This window comes from Excalfactoria chinensis, chromosome 2 (genome assembly GCF_039878825.1).
Source record: "Excalfactoria chinensis isolate bCotChi1 chromosome 2, bCotChi1.hap2, whole genome shotgun sequence".
NCBI classification, from domain to species: domain Eukaryota; kingdom Metazoa; phylum Chordata; class Aves; order Galliformes; family Phasianidae; genus Excalfactoria; species Excalfactoria chinensis.
In genome coordinates this window covers 111,976,960-112,001,243 of record NC_092826.1, presented here as the reverse complement: position 1 = coordinate 112,001,243, position 24,284 = coordinate 111,976,960, and the positions used below count along the sequence as shown (strand labels likewise).

At 41.0% G+C, this 24,284-nt stretch overlaps 1 protein-coding gene across 9 annotated transcripts in view; it reads right to left on the bottom strand.

Moving 5' to 3' along the window:
- Nucleotides 1-24,284, bottom strand: part of RARB (retinoic acid receptor beta) — a 317,775-nt gene that overhangs the window by 77,166 nt on the left and 216,325 nt on the right. The window contains exon 1 of one of the 9 annotated variants that reach the window (XM_072327973.1): nucleotides 13,395-14,091. The exons of 7 other annotated variants lie outside the window; for them this stretch is intronic. In XM_072327973.1, the coding sequence (XP_072184074.1) occupies nucleotides 13,395-13,551 (157 nt within the window). In that variant the 5' untranslated portion in view covers nucleotides 13,552-14,091. Of the gene's footprint in view, nucleotides 1-13,394; nucleotides 14,092-24,284 lie in introns of those variants that run through there. One more of the 9 variants, XM_072327976.1, reaches the window with a different exon arrangement.

The following is a 24,284-nucleotide window of genomic DNA, read 5'->3' as shown; positions in this document are numbered from 1 at the left end:
GGTGTCCCAGGAAACATCTCCCATGCTCTTGGCATTATTGCTGTTAGTCTCTGGGGGACCTGTGCTTGCACAGGTCTATTACATACATCTAGCTTTCCTCCCCAGTAACTGTTAAGACTTCATAGGACTATTTTTAACACTAGCCTAATTGCACCCACATTGCTACACTGCTACAGCTGTGGGGGTTTAATTAAAACAATACATTATTTCCACTTAGACATGACATAAAACTGTAAAAAATGGCTTTCATCACTGCATCACTGCAACAAGAAGGGCAGTCAGATGAAATCTTAACCTTACTGACATCTTCCAATGCACATACACACACCATAACAGGGACAAACTCTGTCTCCTCAGCCAGATCAGGCCAGTGCCCTACTAAAAGCAGTACACCTCAACACTTCCTATGCTGACATGAGAAATTCAAGTTCATGGAATATTTAAGAACTGAGTATCACTAATATCTGTTGAGGGGAGAAAATGAAATACACACTTTATCAAGCTGCAATGCTCGCCTGAGCAGAATTGCAGTATTTCTCAACTGAATGCCTGCTAGACAAAAGATGATAACATAGTGGGGAAGATACTGTGACAATCTAAGACAGCACTGCTTTTCTTTTCTTTGAAAATCAGTATCCTTATCATTGTGTTTACATACTGCTTTATATCTCTCCCTTTGGATGTTTATAGGTGGGATTTACTTTCCCTTGGTGCAGCTAACCTGGAAAACATCACTACGTCCCCCTGGCAGTCGGTGCCACAGAAGCTAAAAGCTAGGAAGGGGCTTGGTGCCTCAGAGCAAAAAGGTAACAACACTGCGAGCAGATCTGTACTCTGCCTGGAAGATAAAAGATCAATAAAATAAGAAATTCACCAGAGACCGGAGCCTAGATGAGAACCGTGACTGAAGAGCTCATTTTCCAATATTCTTTTCTCTTACTCTTTACCTGCAGTGGATTTTCCTATTAATCCCTTAGAGCGAGGAACGCTCATAATTTTACCTCTGCCATCTGTGAGTACCATCCTCACTCAGAAGAGAAAAAGATATGCACACACTGTAATGCTGATGAACAGACTTGTGCTAGTAGTGTTTCCCAGTCGCTTGGTGTTTCCTGTTCAATACCCACCTTCAGCCCTGAGTCAGGGTTGCTTTTTTTTTTGCCCAGCTACTCTGCTCATGATTTACTGCATTATTCCAGACTTACAAACAGGGAAGATGCCAACTGCACTTTAAACAGTATATGACACAAAGGAAATATTTGATAATGGGAAGAACTCCAAAGAGCGAGACAGGCAACATTCAATCCTGACCCACCCAGAAGTAAATTCAACACTTGATGTCTCAAGAAACTTAAAGTAAAACTTACACTTTGAAAATAGGAAATTACTTTTTCCAAGTGAGATTCAGTTCTAGAAGACCTTTGACTACTGTGCTATAATCATTTTTTAATGTCCATAATGCGATTATCCAGCATTATACATATGCATATAAGTATGCTTCACAGAATAAGCAGTCTCAAGGAAAACACTTTTCTTGCCATATTTGAGGGATTTGGGCCATCGTTTTCTGTAGAAATTAAGCTTATTTGTACAAACACTTTTCCAGTTGTCATGGTTGGAAAGCTATGCCATTTAATGTAAATTCTTTCCATGCCATCTTCCTGAATTTGCAGGACAGATTTAGTCAGTTAGGACACTGAAAGGATTCTGAAGGCATAGCAAAGTGTAATTGACAACATACTGAGGCTGCACAAAAAAACTGGAGATAGCATAGTGAAACTGTCTGGAGAACTACCTCTTTCATCCTAAGGTCCAGAAAACCTCTAGCCTGTGGCACTGGTAAATCATAGTGCATGGGACAAGGCAGAGCAGTCATTTTAAGGAGTAAGTACAACACTGCTACAGTACAGAGCTGTTAGCTAGAAACAGTTCTTTTTTTTTTTTTCATTTCTTAGTATTTGTAAACGTCTTGACAGCTAGTTGTGCAGCAGCTTACGGTTGCCAAAAACTGTACTTTATACCTACTTAAGCTTTTCACACAATAAGTTTATTATGATTTCTCTCCACTTCCCCTTCTAAGATCAGATCTTGTGTAGTTTGTCACTGCATACATATTCCTTTGGAAACTGGAAATTTTGGGAAATTGTACGAGTGTTTTTTCCACACATGGAACCCACAGGGCATGTTATCCAAAGAGATTTAGGAAGAGCTCCCTGTGAAAGAAGGAGACCCTCATTGAGAAGACTTCTCTCTGGCTAATTTACTCTGGGATCAGTCAGTACGGGCAGTCCCAGTATACAGGCAGTGCTGATGGGATGGGGTCACATTTAGGCAAACTCCCACAGCTCCCCAGGCAGAGGGGATATCCCGCTGTTTGATGGCGTCCCCAGCATTTGCAAACCAGTTTGTCTGATCACTAAGTTCTATTGTTTCCTCAGATAAGCAGGGCCCCAGTGAACAATTAAAGCTTTCAATAAATAATCTGTAAGCACATTCATTTGATTTACTGTTATTTGATACAGCAGTTAGTTTCAATGGGGCACTTACTATTGATCACGTAAAGTACTACAGACAAACATGAAACACTTCCAGAACTCCATGGATTATTACTCTTTATCTGCCACTCATCTGGCTTACTTGTAATGGTTGCAAAATTTAAAATCAATAACAACAATTAGTGTTCTGTATACTCTCAGGAATGAATCACGTCAAATATGTTTTGTTACAAAAATGAAACGTTAGGGAGCGTATAAAACACAACAGACTCTCGCAAGCAACAAAACTGAACATTTATCCTCGTATTATAAAGTTCCCAGTATGGGGGAGAGTAAAGAATATTTAAAAATATATGAGTAATTTCATTGTACCTACCAGCATGCACACATTATAAAGGGACAACGATAAGATTTTCCAAAGCAAAAAAGGAAACTATTTAGGCATATCACTTTCAACTTAGTTGGTGAGAAAAAGGCAACACATTTTTCCTTAGAAAAGTCCACAGTCACTTGACCTCAAAAGGACTTCTGGGTTGCTAATAATGGCAGGGCTTGCTCCTGTGTAGGGAACCGAAGATGAATGAAATAGTCTGATTCATCCTCCTACTAGCTTTTCCTGCAGAGTCCACAACCACAACAACAAAGAAAGCTGGAAATGGACTGTAAGTGGTTTACATAGGAAAACACCTTTTCTCTTAGCTTGAGATTCATAGAAATTTGTTGTGAGTGTAATGAAATGCACGGAAATAACAGTATTTTGGGATTTCTGCAAGAGCAATAATTCTAGATAATTAAAATGCAAAGCAATAAGAGAAATGTTTTATCATTAAACTGTAACCAGAGCTCTGTGTGAAGTCATCCATTCAGAAGACTTGTTTTTCATCAATTATTTGTTATTTATCTGATGTAAATATAAGAAGGTCTAATTAAAATGTATGACTCCTTATGCAGCTTCTTGTCATTAAGACCAATGAAAGCGTTCTGAAGACCATAATGAAATAATTATGTTTGCCTTTAAGAATCCTCTTCAACAACACATGGCAGTACTACACTAAATTAAAACATCAGGAACTAAATTTCTCTTGCATCTATTTCCATTTTCACTAATTATACCCCCAAGCTTTCCAATAGACCAGGCCCTAAAATTCTTTTGAAGCTGAAACAGCCTAAGGAACAGCAGCCTTCCCATAGTAATGGACTTTGATGAACAAACAAAGGTAATGCAGCCCTGGAAGCATTAATATTTCAGATAGAGTTATCACGTGAAAATATGTGTTTATTTGAAAAATGGGGTAAAAGACGGTTGGTAAAGAGCCAAATATCTGCTTCAGGAAAACTGATACTATGATTTAATCTCATCTACTTGTGTCACTCCTTCCTCACCTCTTTTGGTCAGAGCGTTTTCTTTCTCTGTAAAGAAATTAAGCGTAGCAGAAGCATAACAGACATGCTATTACTGGGCACTGTCGGTGTAAAATTCTGTAAGTAAGCTATGATTTGACATTTTAGTAAAGGTGAAAACAGCAATGTTGAGCAGTTGTACCTTTCACACTGGGCTCCATTTCATAGTGAAGTAGAGCTGCTTTCTCAAATAGCACCCAGACATACAGTCCCTCCCAACATGAAGCTTGTACTTCACCCGTGAAGTTCTGAAGGATCTATCCAAAACACAGGGAAATAAAAGGATTTGGATAAGGAAGAAACAGGGAAGGATGTGAGTCAGCTCAGACTTCTTGCAGTCAGCTGACAGCTTCGTTGCAAAACCTGAGAAAGATAATGGCTCCTTTCTGCCAGGATCTCAAAGAAGTGAATGTGGCAATGCATGCAAAACGTAGAAAGGCAAACAGCTCACATACCTAACCCACACAGCCTGTGACAGTACGTGCAACTAGAAACACACAGCTGGAATGTGCTCTCAAAATGGAGAAAGGAAAGCTGAGGTTCACTGCCAAACGAGGGTTTGAGAAAAGAACATCCTCCTATCAACCCCCTCATCAAAGATACTTTGCACAAACACCTGAGAGACATAGGTGATTTGCCAACATTCGTTCCACATCTTAAGGCTTGGTGTTCAAAGCGTGAAGTGAAAATGGGAGTGTTTGTAGAAAAGGCAGGTCTCCAAGGGTTCCCAGCCAGCCCCAAAGGAGGATCTGACATACATCAATCCAGTAACTCATCATTTTTTTCCCCACAAAAGAATGAACAAAAGCAAACTGAACAGCAAAGCAATGCAAAGGAACAGTCTGAAGGATGGAGTGAAGGAAGAAGAAAAATCCCCTCAAATCAAAGGCTGAGAGAAACAAGTATGAAGCACTGTTTAAAAGCAAACAAACAAAGTCCCCCAAGGACCTGATCCTAACAATAAGAAGCAAATACGTGCAGAACTGTGAGCCAGGCCATTGATTCACACCCCAAGCCAAAAATGTAGGTTGATGGATTAGTGTTTTCTGCAAGGAATGGAAGGTTTGTTGAGAAGATAGTATCTCTGACCAGGTTAACAGTTGTTAAGAGTTGTGCAGAAAACACAGACAAGCTGTGGGGCTCACAAGTGTTTCCCTGAGCCTGGGGAAAAGCCCCCGACCAAAGGCAGTGCCTGGGAGCAGCAAGGTTTGGGCAGGTATCGCCAGATGGCACTGTTACACAGTTTTCCAAGTCCTCTTCCTTCCTGTTCGAGTGAATGTTCAGTCTTGGAAAGACAATGTTGGCCTTCCTGGTGGCTTTTCTGGTGTGAGGTGAGGAGCAGAGGAGCAGGGATGGGAGGAGGCTTGCACCACCTTAAATCATCTCAGCCCCTGTTTGGTCTGCTTATCACATAGGAGCCAGCAAAACTTCCTAACACTGGTCTTCAGCTGGCAGAGGAGAGACCTTGGTGCAAGACTGGAAGATGACAGGCCAGTGCTGCCATAGAGGCAAAGAGAGATAAACCTCTTTGTGATGGGCTTGTGTGCTGCCAACAGGCTGGCAGAGAAGTAGCAAAAAGCTGTGAACATCACTACAATGGTGCGTGTTTCACCACAAGCTGTGTTCAGACAGAAGAAATGACAGAATTCAAAGAGATTTTTTTTGTTTCATATCACTGTTGTTGCTTTTTCCTGACGGAACCATTTCTTCCATTCTGAGTGTATTACGGGCACAAATAACAAATAGCTTTCCAGCATTGAAGCACCCACTGAAGCAAACCTGAGTTGGATCTAATGGCAGCATTTGTCTCTGCTTGGTGCAGCACTGGGCAGCTCAGTCAGCTGCTCCACATCCCTGCTGTGGAGCTCGAAAGGAGAATAATTTTTATTTTATTTTATTTTATTTTATTTTATTTTATTTTATTTTATTTTATTTTATTTTATTTTATTTTATTTTATTTTATTTTATTTTATTTTATTTTATTTTATTTTATTTTATTTTTTTCCTAAGAAGAAAAGCAGTGCTGGCTGCTCCTCCTGCTGAATATCCAGCACAATGGCATCAGCATTTACTACTATTTCAGTAAAGCAGTGGTACATAAACATGCTAAAGGCTCAGTCATAGAAGCACCCAGTGTCTGAAACTCCTATAAAATCCAAGGGTGGAGCGCTGAGTGCACTGAAGGGGCTCACAAGATAAGGCTCTAAAAGACAAAGATACACTTAATTTGTCTTGTTATTGTTCAAAGATCCTTGCTAAAAATACAATGTGAGCCGAGAGAAAAGTATTATGGTTCAGTGGAAAGACATCCTCCTAATCATTAAATGAAACAAAGCGGTGCTAAAAAAAGTCTTTGTTGTGAGACATTTCTCCGCTCTTTATCTTAGGGGATGCACTTAAAGGGTAAAGTCTAAGTCACTGAAAGTGCACGAAGCGGAAATCCCTCCAAACTAGGGATGGACTTTAACACCATGTCCTTAGCGGTGAAGATCCAGAGCACTTTGAGAATTTATAAATACTCACTCAAGCTGTAACCTATTAAACCTATACAAGTGTCACTTGCGTGTATATATTTGACTTACATAGTTTTATAATATTCCGTTTATATACGGCATAAGCAGGGGAAAGAAAAATCACCTTGTCCAAGGGGAACAGAAGGTATATTATATACTCTGTGTCCAGGATTCTTTACACAGACTTGCTGGATTGTATTTCCATCTCTCAACAAAAGTATTTGAAGAAGCTGTAAAACTCAAACAGAATGCTAAAAGAAAGTGGGGTCAGTTATATAAGAGCTGGCATCAGTTTGTTACGTTTTTCCTTACCCACTCCTGAATAAAGGGACAAAGAAGTTAACATTGTGGGAATGTGTTCCTAAACCACATGATATCCTTATCAGATTGTCATGTACAACAGAAGTTCTCACACACAGACCCCATGCTGGTGATCTGCCGTGAGCTGCCCCATCACATGATGCAAGCTCTCTGCTCCTATTCAGATCACTAAAATGAGCTGAAGGAAGCTAGATTTCTCACCCCTCCCTAGAAAAAGCAAAATCTGCAGTGAGCACAACCACATCAATTCACTGTCACTGGGAAAACAACACAGAGCAGTTGCAATTGAAAGGTGAGAAAATGAAGATCATCTAACTATTAAAACCTATACTGAAACTGAGAAAAAGCCCACTCATATGCAAGGAAGCAAACGGAGAATCATAGACATAAGCAAGACAGGCAAAATATATAGGGAAAAAAAAACCCAGACCTTAGCCTAGGACTTCAATAGTTCACTTCTGAAAACTCCACTTGTAAATTTACAGGAAAAGAATAATATACTGTTTAAAACAAGTCCTGCTTTGTCCCTGTAAGCGTCTCTATTTCCACTCAGCGTTGTGAACTCTGTCATTTAATTGCTTTTTCATGTAGCTGAGGTGAAGTGGAAAAATCCTCTAAAATTTTTCACATTAAATAAAAGTTCTAGACAATATCTGGTCATTTCAATACGTGGCCTGTTTTTAAAAGTGCTGAGGGAGCTCTTAGATTCTCTGCATTTTTGGAAATGAAGCCATGAAATGTGGATTTAGGATGCTAACTTCAGGCTACTGTTTCTGACATTCTTAACTTTTGAAACACGTTTGCTCATGCAGCGACGGATTAATAAAACCCCAAACATGAGATTATTTCTAAAAAAGATAATTTCAAATCCACATTTCTGGATGAAGGTTGTTTACTGACCATGATTAGGGAGAATAGCTGAGATTGCGGTGACCGAAAGAATACGCAGAAGATTCATTCCCACATCGTATCAGTTTGTTTATTTTGTACCTAGAATATGGTTCTCATAAAAAGGCAGCAGCAGACGGAAGACATTACTCTTGGTTCGCCTGCTACTAAAACCCAGTTTTGCTGCCCTCCTGTTATACTTTTTCTTGCAGTACAGAGGAGATGATTATTCTGTTATTTTAGAAGAGTTTGGAGCATTTCATGGCTTCTATCTTCATGGTTCCATTTGGTTTGAAAGGGCTTGGATTTCAGCACGAAGTGGCATGGGTCACACTGCATGGGGACAGACTTCGTGCACGTGAGCAAAGGTCGAAATCAATCATAGCTTTGTATTTCCAGCCCTATTACTTTTGGCAGTTTACCCTGCCAGAAGGGGCTAAAATATTTGCTTTCCAAAAGGAGTAAACATCAATAGGCGGCAGGCAGATAATCAGCTTCTCAACCACGCAGCAGTGAGAAACAAGGGAATGGGATCTTCTCCCTGCAACAGCCATTTAGCTATCTAAGCGCTACATGTAACATTTCCAGTTATAAAGTTTAAGGTTTTCACAACGCAGTAATTTGAAAAGGACAATAGGCCTATTTAGGTAATTATATTATGCAGGCTTTGTTATTAGGCAGCCCTGCTCAGTCCCAGAAAGTCTGGATAATCAAAAGTGTCCAAGTACAGGAAGGGGAAAAGTACAGCCCCACCCTCCCTTGCAGCCGCTGCCAGGATCCGTGGATCCTGAAGGATAAAGTCTATTTATTGAAGTTCTTTGGCCATTTTATACATCCACCAATATCCTTCCTCGTGGGGCTGCACACCGCTGCCTCATTGGGGTGGGAGCCACCCACTGTGGGATCCCTTGCCAGGGCAGACAGCAGGGAAGGGGTGAGGGACGGGTCCCCCACTCACACAAGCTCCAGTGCTAGCCCCCGTGGCCAGGAGGACCTGAGAACTCATTGCAGTCCCACTCGCCTTTAAGGTTTCAATGGGACAGGCTGACAGCCACGGCCCTTTCCAGCACGGCATCTCTTTCACAAACAGGCCCCCAAACCCAAACGCTGGTTGCGCAGCACAGTTGCAGCGATTCAGCAGTGTGCGGGGCAGTGCGTGAATTAGATCAGAGCACTGGGGACCGTGCGGGCCCAACTTGCACCAGCAGACTGCCCGGCTCCCCACACACAACCAGGCAAAGCCCCCAGCCTGGCTGTGGCCCTGGCAGCTGTGCAGGCACAACACTGGCACACTTAGCAAACCCACGGCTCTGGGAAGCGCGCTCAGCAGTAAGTGGGGATTTAGCTGGATGTGAGGATGACTAACTTGGCCGTCTGAAACATTATCTCTCCCTTTCAACTCCTTAACTTCAGCGTAACCTCTGCGAGGCAGCGCTGCAGCAGGCTAGCTTTGTTCTGACAAGTTACACCTTCACTGCACAGACGCATTAGGCAAGCAGGGAGTCACCCAAAGATACATTGCTTTTCCTCCAAGCTTATCCCACCCCGGCTTCACCAGCGAATGCCTCTCATCATTTTTATCTGCAGGAGTTTTTGACAGCAGTGTACGTCCATTAGAGTTTTCCTGCGCCAGCAGATGAATCGGGCGACCTAGATCAGAGCCTACGTAGAGGATCGGTTGCTCTCATTTCAATTCATTTGGAAGAAAAATATCCCCCTGTGACGTTTTGAGTGAGAAAATCTGCGCATTGAAGAGGATCAGAAACAAATACTTCTCATCACATATTTCAGGGCATTAAGCCACAAGTACAAAAAATTAAATAAAACCTCTATTCCTAAGCATATCGCTCCTAATGATTACAGTGTAAAGTTTATACATGAACTTTAAAGAAAATAACCTGGTTCAAACAGATCTTGCCTTTTGGGCACTAGCAAACACACCTGCAGCAATTTGATACCTGGGAATGCAGATTACAAGCCCTTACTTCAAAATGTTTGTTTTTAAATTCAGAAAGATGAAAGAAAAAGTCCTGCACTTTTTTTTTCCTTCTGTTGAGCGCAGATGTTTCCAGTACTCCCAGTGCTTGCAGGGAACATGAACCCGACCCAAACGCCTCAATAATCCGGAATTCAGAAGTAAAAGGCATGCCATGCGGATTTCCATCTTCACAAACTTTTTGGAAGTTAATACCTTCTAGACCTCTCCATGAACACTTCCCAGAGGACACAAACAACAACCGCATGCTCCAGGAGTGCCCACATCATGCCGCACTCTGTTGCCATCTTTCTAACTTTCGCCTTTTTTATACTGTGTACTCTTCTAAACGTGGCAAAACCCAGCAGGTAGTACTATTTCATGATAGTATCAGCTAAAACACTACATACTACCAAGCAAACTTATTCTGGCTTTGGGCCTTCTCATTTGTTTTTCACTTCTTTAATTAATGAAGACTAATGAAGACTTTTTTTTTTTTTAATGCCTTTCCAAGGCTGAAGGAAAATCTCTCTGCCTCGCAGAGCTCATTCCCTCTTAGGGCTTGTCCTGTTCCTACTTCCGCACTACTGAGTTAGCTCACATTGCACCAAAAGTTAGTTGTTTTCTCTTTGTAATTGTTACTACACAATAAGGGAACAAAAAATTCCATCTGTCTTGAAGTATAAATTAATCATTCTTGCTATCTTAACTCCAGTCATTTTTGTCCTCTTAAGAACTGTTCTCCGCTAATTTGATTATATCAACCTGATTTTTATCTTAGGAGAAAAGGAGAATTACTCATGATTAAAACCACAGTCAGTTCTAGTGTCATCCTTGAGTCCACAATTTCCTTTGTAAATAAATAACTTCTCTTTAAGCCTATAACAAGGTAAGAAGCATCAGATAAAATATAAACACGTGTGAGCACACAAATGTATACAATTTGTGTGTGCTCGTAGCACGTCTTACAGTACACAGTGGCTAGCGTTTGGGTTGCAGACCCGTAGCATGCTTTTCCTCCCACAGGGGGAGGGAAAAAATGCCACACAAGTTAAGGTCATGTTTGGGTTGCATCTTACCCTCTGCTTCCCTTTGCAGACCCTTGTGGACTACAAAATTCGTGATGTTGCAGGAGTGTGCTGGCTTAGTGAATTGTAACGGGATTAACATCCTGAAGATGTGCTGAAGTTGGAGACCCACAGCGTTCCGCCTTAACCTCTGCGATAGCCAATTTTGCGAATATTTCAGCTGAAACCTTGATGCTGGGATTGTTGCTGGGCTGTTCTGAGGCTGCACTGTTCAGGTATTATTCCCTTAACAACCATTTACCTTTTACTCTGCAATCACATCTCTATCAAAGCAATATTTCTCAGGCCTAAAGCTATGGCTGCAGGTGTACTGCTTTTATGGGAGAGCCAAAAATAAAACAACAAACTAGACAAAGAAAAACAAAAAAGCCTATTACACATCTAATAATTTCAAAATTTGGCTATGATTACATTTCATTAAATCACTGAGGTCTTCATAAAAAGGGAGAATCAGGAAACACTTCAGTTCAAATTAACCATTGTTATCTTTGTATTTGTAATTACTGGAGCAACCTTTAAAACACTGAAAGTTTTCTTCACCACAAAAAAATTTTGGTTTTTGACCTCATTTTCAGGAGATACAGCATCAAACCTTACACACTGACAGAATTTTGTTATTCTATAATCCGCGTACATATATTTACCCACACGCATAAAGTGCTTACTATTTTTCCAAAACTAAAATCACCACTTGCTCTAGAAATAAAACAGAATTCTTCATTTAGACTCTAACTCAATTGCTTTTCCATATTCACATACCATTAAATTTCACAGTTCAAATTACAGTCACCGGATTATAATTCAGGTTTCAGCCTGACTTCAGATTCCCATGCAGTGAAGATTAATCCCATTCCTCAGAAAGTTAGGAGTCTGGATTCCTGAATGCATTTGCCTTGTAGTTTTCTATTTGCTCATGTTAATATTAGTTTCTCTGACTAGCTAAACTTTGCTGTTATCAACACTTGTCTCTTATCTCAGGCCCTAAGCAAATGACATATTTACCACTCATTCCATTCCGATAAGCGTAATCCCGTGTTTAACTTGTCCAAGAACAAACATCATATATTTTGTTCTTAAGAATCGTGCCTCTAGTTATTAACAAGACAAAAGAGAATGAACAGGAGATTTTTTTAACCAGAAGTTATTTAAGATTATTTTGCAAATGAAGGCTTTTTATGATAGCTTATTCCTCCTACTTCAGGAAAGTTTAATTCTGAGTTTCCATGATATCGCTGCCAAAGTTATAGGAAAGTTCCTTCCATAGCAGAAAAAACCCCCACATTTTTAGTGAAAAATCTGTTTGTTTGTTTTTTCCCCCTCTAAACTGAAGTTCGCCCAGAGCGAGTAACATTATGTTGAAGAAAGAGCTTTGTTTCATATCTCGTTTGAAGCATTTTGAGATCAGCGTGGAGAAAATAAACATCCCATGCTGAACTTCACAGTCTAATTTTAATTGTAAAGACATCAAAATATTTGCAGTGTCGTAGGCTGGTAGTCATTGATTTCTGCAGTTCTGTTTTCCTTACTCAACCCACACAAATGTCATTTGCTGACTGAAAACTTTTGAGAAGAGTGAAAAACGCATTACTTCATCGACCATTTGTTAAATTTATTTTTCGATCCCATCCCCCCTGCCTTCAGATTAACTGTGCTGGAGGGAGAACTATTCTAATTCCAGGCAACTTTTTAACACACTGCAAAACAAAAATTTCAAACAATCAGACAGTTAATGGTGTACTGGAGTGCCTGAGAGCGTGCTAAAAACATTTTGATAGATAGCCAAGTCATTTATCTAAATCACCGTCAGAGCAGTGAAGCATCCTGCAAGCTTTTATGCAGAGTATAAGGGGATGCTTTCTGGCACTTCTTTCTCAAACTTGAAATTGTGGAGTTAAAATACTATCAGTTTACTACCTATGTATTTCAGCACAAAATCAAGACTCTCTAATATAGTAACATGTTTTCTTAACCGTCCCACCACTAACTCTTCTTTCTCCATTACTGGTGTAACACTGTCTGAATCTCAAGGTATAGAAATAATTGATGGTTAAACTCAAAGGGTGCTCACAGTGAGTAGTTTTCTAGCAAAACAGCAACTTCTTAGAGCAACAAAGTGAAGAAGAAAGGTGGCAGCAAGGTCAGTACAAAGAAATATTGCCTTTTCTTCAGGAACTTAAAACTACTGTCTGATTTTTGGAATGGCACCTACCCAGTGCAATTCAATGGCTTTGTAAGAACTGCATAGAGCAGCATTTTAATTGCTTGGCTGCTCTGCAGAAATGCACTTCAAGACAACAAGCATCCAGATTATCAAACGTGGTGCAAAATTAGATTAAGGAAGCAAAGAAAAAAAGAAACAACAAAAAACTACTACGGAGATGCTATGTAAATCCATCCTTCCCTGGCTGGAGTTTTACAAGTGTTGTATAATATTACAATTTTATGTGTTCCTTCTTGGCTTCAGAACTGTTGCAAGGATCAATATACTACATAAGAAAGGGATAAACAGAAAACAGCTCAGCGCTTTCTTTTCTTTTTCCCTCCTGGCCAAAGGAGAAAAAAAGGCTTGCAAAGCACATTCTGCACAAAAAACTCCCCCCCCCTCCATCCCCCCGCCCCTCATCACCCCTGCACTTAATTAAAAGTACTTTTTTTACATACATGCAAATAATAATAATTGCTTTAAAGTGGAAAAAGAACAGTTGGGACCTACATTGAGCACTGTGCCGGTGTTGCCACTCTGTTTGTGCCAATCCACTGAAGCATGCTTTGAGAGCCTTCTCCTGGAGCATGCAGGAAGACGGACTCGCAGTGTAGAAATCCAGCATCTGAGCAGGGCTCACTGCTAGAACATCCATACAGTCAAACATGATTCCCCCTGTACAGAATGCCTGCAAAAGTGCTTTCCTCTAGGTGTGGAGGAAAATGGCACATAAAAGTACACCCAACTCCATCAAACTCTGCCCCTTTTTTGGCACGTAGGCTGTTGGTCTTTTTCCCAGACCAGAATCATGAATTATGACAGACAACACAGCTAAAAGCCTGTAATTGATCCAAATGATCATTTACCATTTTCCAGGCTGCCCAGCCAATCCAGCAAGATGGGGGGAAGCAAGCCGCATTCCAAGTTTTAGCTCCGTTCAATCTCCCCCAAAATCTCTCTAGAACCAGTCCTGCTCCTCAGGCGCTTGCCGGCTGCCTGCAGCTCCTCGCGCAGCGCGAACGGCCGAGTCCCGGGGTCGAAACAGCTCCGGTAAGACCTCTGGATCCCCCTCAGCCATGAATAGATCCTTCTGCCTCTGAACAGCTCACTTCCTACTACTTGTGTCACACAGAATGAAAGATTGAATTGCCTAATATATGCGAGTGAACTTTCTGTGAACCCTTCCCAGGCTGCTAACCTTCAAATGACCCAGGCGTCTGACATCACCAGCTCCCAGGATTCTCACACGGCTTAAAAACTCCCAGCAGCCCGGCAGCGAGCAGGCAGCGGGCGGTGAGGGCGAGCGCGGCCCTCCCCGGGTCGCCCCGCTTTGTTGGGGCTGGCAAGAGCGAGGGGGAGGCGAGGAAAAAATAAATAAATTTAAAAATAATAATAATAAAAAAAAATCAGGAGGAGGAGAATCACGCCGGGAATAGAGACAGGCCCTGTGCTGGCTGGGAGGCTGTTTGCACAGCACCGCTTTAGGCGGTTGCTGTGAGCGGGGGTTTGCGCATCTCAGCTCAATTTGCTGAAACTTCTGTGCCCCCTCCCCGCTCCCTTCTCCCCCCGCCACATTCCTTTGCTCCCCTGGAGAGCCCATGAGCAACGCCCAGGCGTCTGCTGCCGCAGCAGAGCCACAGCCACAGGCATCACCCTAGCTTTGGGGCAGCACGGAGCCGCCTCACCCCGGAGAGGCACCACCACTTGGTGCCGCCCGCAGCGGGATGGCTGGCACAGACCTACTCTTGCTGTGCCCAACCCTGCCATAGTGGGGTCTGCAGGTCCCCTTCTCTCCTCACCAGCCCTTTTCTCACTCCCAAAACAAGCACCAGAGTGTTACAACTCCAAAGGAGCCGGGCCACGCTGCTCGGTGCTCCCAGGCTTGCCCACTGGGCTGGGGTTTGTCCCTGCAGCATGCCAGTGTAAGTCCAGAACAGTGAGACCACAGCCCAGCCCGGGACAGGAGGCAACTCCCTCCTCTCCCATCCTGGCTGCTGCCATCCCAGGTCTTGCCTGTCTCTGATTAGCTGAGAGGGGCAGGGCTGGCTCGCCTGGCCCCGGAGGGGCTGTATCAGCTTTCACACAGCTAATGAGCCCCAGCTACTAGGAGGGTGAGAGGGGAAAAAGGCAATGGGCTTCTTTGTGGGGTCCGGACCTACCCGGTTCTCATCCTGCTCCCCACAGATATTGATAAGAGGAGACCACAGATGCCCCCAGGCAGAGCACCCAGCTGTCCCTCACACCCGTGCACTGCAGAGGCTGCTATGTCATCCCTCACCAACATTTTGAAGGCACAGGGCTACCCCTGCCTTCAATTCGTGGCTAGAGACCCACCCCAACACTGACACAGCAGCATTTCTGGCATCCCTCCCTTGTGGCCCCATGATGGGTTGCACAGCCTTGCCAGGGCCACCCTCAGCCAGCACCGTGTGCATGGTCCTTTTCTGGCCTATCCTTTGCATCAAGGCAGCACAAAGCCACCTTCTGTAAATAATCACCCTCTGCAAAGTCTTGCTTCCAAAGAGACTCCATCGAGACCTTATTCCTACAGACACTTTAAAAGTGGAAAATAACACTGAGGAGCCTGGAAGCACTCCCTCTGCCCCACTGGAAGGGACACAAGCTAAATGACCACATGTATGCTTTTACTTTCAGCAAATGTGCCAAGTATCTGGCAGAGTGAGCATGCACAGCCCTGAGGAGCCCAGGGCGAGATTTCCAGAGGCACAAAGGAGCCTGGTTCCAGGAGAGGCAAGATTCCTTTCTCTGCCTTTCAGCCATCCCTCCCTTCTCCCCTCCAGTCACTTGTGTGGCTTCTCAGCATTTCAACAAAATCAAAAGCTAGCTCAGGTTGGAAAACTGGAAAATGAAACACTCCATTACTGCATGTTTTCTCAAATCCCAAAATCGGAGCCTGGCAGAGCAGGGGACACTGTTCAGGGCAAAAGCACACAATTGAGGACTGTAAAGAAATACTGGAGAGAGATTCACTCTGGGACCTGTGCAACCAGTTTAATGGATGTGATGTCCTCCCTACAAAAAGTCCTTTGATGAACTGAGAGCACTGTGACAATGCCTGTAGATTGTATTAACAAAACTTTTCACAAAGGTTCAAGAATTTAAATAAAAAACAAAGACGACCCCCACACACTTGCTCCCTTGAAACTGATACATCCATATTGCAAACAAGCAGCTAGAGAAAGACCTGTTGTAATCTGGTAGAGATAAAAACAAAAGCTTTCTTAACATTTTTTTTTTCCCCTAGGATGGCAGAACTCTAGCTGTCCCTGCAGCAGGCAGCATCTCTTTCCACCTTCCCTCTAGGTAGAAGAGCGACAAAACTGCCATTTAACACTGTGTTTTTAAGGACTTTCTAAGTTTGTCAGGATGTCCTCCCCCGTGCTGGAAAGTCCTCAAGCCGATGAAGTCCCTGACACTCAGTAATCTGAAAATTATGCACAGCACATGTTTATCCAAAAAAAAAGTCATCTTTTAGGAAAAGCTTGTTTAAACCATTTCAGCTCAGCAAGCAGAATTCTCAGTAGCAAAATGACAAGTAAAAAAGTGGTTAAATTTCCGCTACAATCTCAGCTGGCTATATTGCTGCAATTTGGTTTGTTTTGAGTAACAGAGCTAAATTAGAAGGCAGCATTTTCTAACCAAATGATACAGCATGCACGAGAAGTTTGGAATATGCAGTGCGTCATCACAAAAATAACTTGAAGGGATCATACAAAACACAGTATGTTTTGTCAGTCTCTGATTTAGAGAGAAAATAGCATTTTGTGCAGACCAGGGCTCTTGGAACAGTTTAAGCTGAAGCCAAGAAAAACATATTGCCCGTGTGAGTTAAAATAAATGAAATCATACAAACAGAAATTCGCTTTTCTGTTTATTCCATTCCCAGTCTTCTCAAACCGAATTTACAAATAAAACCTGCCCGTTTTGCTGCAAAACGTAGACTGGCAACTTCTGAAAGTAAGCGTCAGGAAGTCACGCATAGCTGCATTCGAATTGAAAAAGATTGCTTTTTCACACCGTATCTAAATGAGCCAGGTAGCTCATCATGTTTTATTACGAATAATAGTTGTGCTAATGCTTACACTTATTACAAAAACCACATGTAATTAATGAATTCTTCAAATAGTCTCATCATTTGCTCACATGCTCTTTCTACAATACGGTAATTGATGTATCTCGTATTTCACTTTGAAATAGCATGATACTTGCGGTTTTTTTAAACGGAGTATCAGGAAAACCTACCCTCATAAAGCGGTGGGTATTTCCTAATTGAGATCAGGACTAACCACAATTATTGTGATAACTAATAGCCCTCTAATTCAAATGTAATGAAACTTTAAGTAATGCCACATATTTTAAATGTCTACCCAGCTCATACGGAGGTGCAGCAAGCAGGAAACTTCGCTCTGATATCTTCCCTTTTATCCATGCAAAGAAATCATGATTTCGCATCACCGCTTTGATCTGCTTTCTCTCAGACTGCAATGGCAGAAACTTTACAATAAACATATTCTTAGCCATAAGCGAAATAAAAAGCAAAAGTTCAAGTCAGAAATCTATTTCCTTTGGTGTTACTGTATATTTGTCAGTGTGACATAGCACATTTGAAACCCATAATCATAAAACAAAAATTTACAGCCAAGGTTTAGGGTCTACATCTGTTTCTCTGGTTTTTGTACTGCAATTACCCACTGGACAATTTGGAGAGAAGCACTATGAATCATGTGCTACACACGTTTGTGCTGGTCACTTTTTCTTCAGCACGAGAGTCTGAGGATGCTGTAACATGCCTCAATGAGAAAGGGCATTAACTAGAATTAGGGTTAGTGCACTAGGCTTTCTAAATAAAAAGGACTTTACAACAAGCAACACAGTACTCTTGGAGTATTACAGGCATATTTATGGCATGGAAAAATTAAGAAGTACATGCAAAAAATCTCTAAAACGAGTACCTCAGGGGAGGCATACTTTTTTTTTGCATGCATGCATTTTACTATTAATCAAATGTAGCACTCTCTTGAAACAGTTTTGACAGCAGAGTAAATGGTTACTAGTGAATGATGTGTGTGTTTAAGCAGTGAAAGCAGAGACAAAGTGATGTTTTCTTCTACTCCCTAGGCAAGAGCTGACACTAAGCTTGCTGCCTCAGCTTTGATACTCACAGATTCCTTTGTGTCAGTTGCTGGGAGAATCACTGGCAGTTCACTAACCCTGCCTCACACACAGGGGCTTTGATTTTTACCTCTTCATTGAGAATAGATGTTAATATGAAACAGTACTTGTCAGCTTTGACTTTGTTTTTTTTTTTTTTCTTTTTTCTCCCTCTCCAACTGGTGATACAGAGTTTCACACCTGAAAATCTGAATCCCCCTAACACTATATGCATATATATTTTTTTAGTGTTGTAGGATGTTTTCCTCCCATCTCAAGCACAAGAATGATGTTAAAAGATTGTAAGGAAAAAAAACTTGCTGGGACACAGGAGAATGGCTGGATATTTAAAACTCCAAGGTTGTTCCGAGGGAACGGAGATCCATCCTGAGCAAAAATGGCCCACAAGAAAATTAAACCAGTAAAATTACTGGCACAAAATGACACAAATGGCATGGACAACCATGAAGTACAGCGAAATTGGGTCAAAAAGGAGTTTCTTGTCACTGCTGTATGCTACTGTGTACAATGATTGAGACAGGAATTTGCATGTAACAGAAAGAATTACTTCAGGCCTGAAATGTAACAGCAACTGGAGAAAGAGTATTTAGTGCACAACAAAATTTGATTTCAGATGGGAAAAATGGAGTTAGTCAGCTCCACATCCAGAACTTGGGCATACAACCAGCCTGCATGTCACCTACTAGGGATAAAAGGCTTTTTCTCTGTTTTAATCAGTGGATATGTAATTGTAAAGATGCCTTTAAAGCTGACTGCTTAACTTAAAGGCAGTAAAAGTAATTCATCTCACAAACTGGAGCAGGCTACCATGTTTCTTAGAATCCACTCTGCATTTTACATTCCTTTGGCCCGAAGCCAGGGAAAGAGAACTGCCCTGGCTGATAGAACTGGAAGTGTATCTGGTTCAGCAGCACATTTCTAAGAATGACTAGATCTTCCTAAGGAAAACACAGGAATCCCTAGTGATTGGCAGAGTGTAACTCACCCACAGGTCCCTTGACAGCCTCTTCTCTAACAGCAAATCACTTACCCATTACAACATGAGATTTATTATCCTTTTCAAATTTGTTTTTATTAATAATATTCTAGATATTCATATATATCCAATGTGTTTTGTCTTTTTCTTTTTTTTTTTTTTTTTCAATTGTGATAAATCTGTAGCTCTGTGACACGAAAGGAGACAGTAAGTCATTAGACTTTAGTGAACCAAGAGGGATAAATACTTATTTTAGAACACTGCAGAACTCATCCATGTTGCAAGGAAAGGAAAACACAGCCCAAGCCGCACCTCCCTGAGGCCCCAAAGGCCGACCGCTGCCGGTTCCAGAAAGGCTGGCAAACAGGCAATGACATCATCAGCCCAAAGGCTGGATGACATGCATTTTTGAAAGATATAAAAAGAGAAAGTATTATTACATTTAAAATTGGCTGCATACTGAATAGCCTTCTTCACGTTTGCTGTTCGGGAGATCCTGCAAATACCATGCTAAATGGTTGCCAGGAAAAGAAGGAAAAAAGGATGGTTTCATTTTGCTTTCTTTTTAAATGACCAGAAACTGTTTTTTCAGGTTTTGCCAATAAAGACATTTTTACTGCTAGCTTATAAATCCCTCAAAACAGAAAGTTATAATGGAAATGCTGAGGTAACTACGGTGCCATGCATGGCACTGATACACTGCATTATATAATCCAAGGAGAACGAGGGCTGGGAGATCTATAAACTCCAAGCAGAAGCAAGAGGTAAGAAGTAGAAGAGTAAGCTGAAATATTGAATGTTAATGCTTCTAACAATAGTTTCCCGTATGCTGGTTGTGTGCATGGTTGGCAGAAGGCAAAAGTGCACAAAGCTCATTTAAAGATAGATATTAAAAGGTTCCAAAAATTTATTTGAGCATTTATTTTGTATCTGACCTTTTAAAAGAGGAAAAAACGAAAAGTTACCTGACAAAAGTATAATATCTCCTGATGTCCTGAGATCCTGAATGGCACCTCATGATGTGTATATAAATAATGTTAGAAAATGCAAAATAAATAGAGTTCCTAACAAAGACACCCTACAAGCCCAGGTGGAGCCAGGATATGAACAGAACAGAAATTGGAATAACAGGATTTCTAGAGGATCACTGATGGTATCTTAAAATTTAGCCTTAGTAACTTTCTTCCAACAAATGACCAAGTTACTTGAGCAAATCCCAGAACTATATCCTAACAAAGACTAAGCCTTACTTAAGCTCTATTTTGAAAATCTAAGGCTGGCTTAAGCAACATTTGCGATTTGTGTTCATGCACTGCTGCAGGATTAACCTATACAGGGTGATTCCAGATGCCCACAAATAAAAGAAATGTGCTTGCACAGAGTTCTGGTCACATAAAACCTCAAAGTAGATGGACAGGATTTTGTTGCTAGTATAAAACAGAATAGAACCAAAGTTTGGCAGCCTAACACTGATTCACAGAATCACAGAATCCTTAAGAGTTGGAAGAGACCTTTAAAGGTCATCTAGTTCAACTCCCCTGCAAAGAACAGGGACTATTCCTGACAATTCAACATCTGCATAGCTAGCTCCCCATCATGCCCACATCAAATACTGAAAGAACAGTCCAATGTCCTACCTGGGGGTATCTCAAGCAGCAAAATTAAGGAGGAAATAACAGGGAAATGTGTTGGTATACCTACCTAGCTAGCAGGGGTAAGGACAGCAATGGCAACTTGGTGATACAGTCTGAAAGGCTGAAAGTAATGATGGTCAAGCATACGCTTCTAGCCTGCCTGTTGCTCTAAGGTACTGCCACAATTGCACCTTTGTTTTATTGTGGAGGTGTACTTTCTGTCTGCAGAGGAAACAGGTTGAGGAACAGCATGTATGATATATATATATTTCTGTAAATGATGTAGAATCACCCAGGAAAAGAAAACTGGCTTTTATTTGCCTTTGTAGGGTATGTGTCATCAATACTGCGTGAATTAACTGAGGACACACATCCTCTCAGGAACACTGTTATCATGTTAACTACATTGAGGTGGTCTGATAAGTAAACTCTGCTAGCTCGGCCAGTTTTACAAGCATACGTTATCACAGAGTAACTACTGCTGAGTAGGTAAGGGATTCTGTGTATCCCTATTATGGTACACCAACTGTGTCCATAATTAGGTTGTTGCAGGTACAACTCTTTCAGATGAGGAAAGACCATTTCCTTACCCTCCCTTGTTTTATCAACATCAACATTCAAACACAGATAAGATCTCAGCAGACAGCAAAAATGAAGCTGGACTTGCATTATGTTCAAGCAATGGCAGCATAAATGATAACAAGTCTAAACATTGCAGTGGTGCTTTCTGATTTTCAGACTACGTTAGAATACAGCAATCAAGTTGTACTTTGGCGCATTCCTCAAATTCTACTTGACCTCTGCAATTTAAGTTCAAAATTCCCCAAAAAATTGCTTGATCTCAACCTGATTGATTAAGCTAGTCCCATACTGGCTAAAGAGAGCCTCAAATTCCCATACACATAGTTAGCAACATGCCCACAGAAAGGAATAGAAGAGACTGAATGTGTAGATTATGGGCATGCTCAGGAAATCATGACTGAAATTTACATATATATATATGATATGTGTGTGTTTTTAAATAAACAGCACTGGGGTGCAGATGAAGACTGGTGGTCAATAGCACATTGCTCCAGTCCTTGTGCAATATCTTTTTTTTTTTTTTCACTTCTGGGACCATATGTAGTGAAAAATATACAGGGTGGTTTTTAAGAACCTAATACATGTATGGCTTGACAGGTATATAAAGCTGTCAGATCTGCTTTGCCTAAGACAGACCCAAATCCTTCATTTTGATTCTTCTGATTAAATAGTTCTCCTTAAACCTTGCCACTGCACTGAAAAAAGAACAAACTCATTCCTATTAATCCATCTATTGTTTTGGAAAATCCATGAATGAGAACAGCCTTCTCATTCATGCTACATTTATCTTCCACATACTCTTATCATCTGTAGGCTATCAGAAGAACAGACTTTGCCTGCCTTTATACAGAGCCGTACAAAGAAGAATGTATGGAAGGAATCTCTTTCCCTCCCCAAGATAGCTCTGAAGCCTAGCCCTTACTGCATCCATCCATTCTGTCTTCAGCACTAAGTATTCTAAAGGACGTGCCAAGAGACAGAGCTGTGGCCTGACTTTTTCAAGGAGCCATCTAAATGAACGGATAGGGAAACAAGCCACGATCCACAGAAGGTTTAGTTACAGAAGGCATATGAACACTCCCAATTCTGATAATCACTCTGTCTTTTCATGTTATATATTATCATGTTATATATCATGTTATTTTCACCAAGATCCTAAATAGCAAATTAGCGAATATATGTCGCTTGAAGATGTCAGAAAGTCAGACTTGCTGGATCCCTAAATTTGTCAAAAACTCATTAATTTATTTGTTTTTAATAGAACCAGACTTACTAGGAGTACAAATGCTCATTGCTGATGCTTGAGCCTATTCTGCTAGCTGAACAATACTGGAACATTATGTCACTCAGAGACAGAACTGCGTAAGCATGTAAGAAAGGCCATGAGCTTTGCCAACACAAGTTATCAGGCAGAACCTCACTGGAAAAAATGAGGCACAAAGATCCAAGTGAAGTGTAAAACATATTGAGAATTCAATGACATGTTGACAAATACCATTCCACTCTTTTTTCCTCCTATCGGAACCCAGCAGCTGAAGCAAAGATTTCTAAGTAGTGTTTTTACAGGCTTAGTCTCCCCGTCATCTTATCAGTAGACTTCAAAGAGATTTTAGGTGGATCTCCTCCAGGAAAAAAAAAGAAAAAAAAAAGAAAATAACAAAAAACTCAGACGTGCCACCTCTTCCATACAAATATGCTGGTGCAATCACAGAGGCTTTCCTTGAGCTGCAGGACTTTAAGAAAACACACCTGGATCTTCTGAAGGAGAAAACTTCATGCTTCAGCTCTTAAGCCTTGAGTGACCGTAAGAAGAGGAAGAGCTAAAGAGAGAGTCTAATCAGGACACAAAGAAAATGAATACTGGCTTCTTGAAATATCTTAGGCAGGAAGGAACAGCTTAAGGTTCAGTTATTTAGTTACTCTTTCTGCACAAAATATACATTGAAGGCTGCATACACAGGTGAGAACGTAAATGTGGGAGAGGGTTTTCCTGAGAATCAAAAGAGAAGTTCTTTTGGAAGTACCATCTTCTATAAATCTTCAAGTTCTGATGCAAGGCAGATTTTTCTACACACTACTCAAAAGTTGTCTAAAAGTAACATTTTCAGTACAATACATGCCATTGTACTGTTATTTTCTGGCTTTGGTGTGGAATACAATTATTTAAGACTCTGCAGGAGAGTATGAAAGGAGCTAAAGTGTAATTCTAGTTCAGAAAATGTCCAATAACTGACAACACGTAAGAAACAGAAGATAGATGCTTTGTATTGTCGATCTGAGCCTCATTGGCTGGAACCCTGACTCTCCCAGCAGGACTCAGTTACATAGCAACTCCTGAGGGCAGATTAACCCTTTCCCAGTAAATGTATTTGACATGATTCAAAAACATCTTTTCCTCCTTCTGCTTCAAAATAATTCTTGAAAATAATTCTGTAGGCTTGCCAAAAATATTTGGAAAAAATGCATTTAACGCTACTAGAGTAAAAGCAAAACTATCTAACTCACCATGGGATACCCACGGCACAACAAACAGACAAGAAAGGGAGCTTAGATCAGTTTGAATTATATTTAATATAACTGGATGTTGTGATGTATAGGAAACATAGAACATACTTTTCATAACACTGTTCATGCTTACTCTGTGGGGATCCTATTTGGACTGCATTTACAAGCACCAGTATTTTCTTTCACTTAAATTCTGCCTGCTCAACTTCTGTGTGGATAATTATTGAAGCATTAAAAAATCCTGAGCTGATGCAGGTAACTTAAGTGATCTATGTGGGAATTTTTCACCATCATAGAATGTATTGCTTTCATCCCAAACTGTAAAATGACGACTGAGAACTGTTAAAAAACTGCAAATTTCAAGATATTAGTTGTTTAGTAATCTTTTCTATTTACTGCCATCAAGTAATTATATGACATTCCCAGTTCTTCTCATTAAAGTGCATTAAGTTTATGTGTTTACGCATTAAATCTAAGTGCAAATATAAGCATACATGCATTAAATATAAA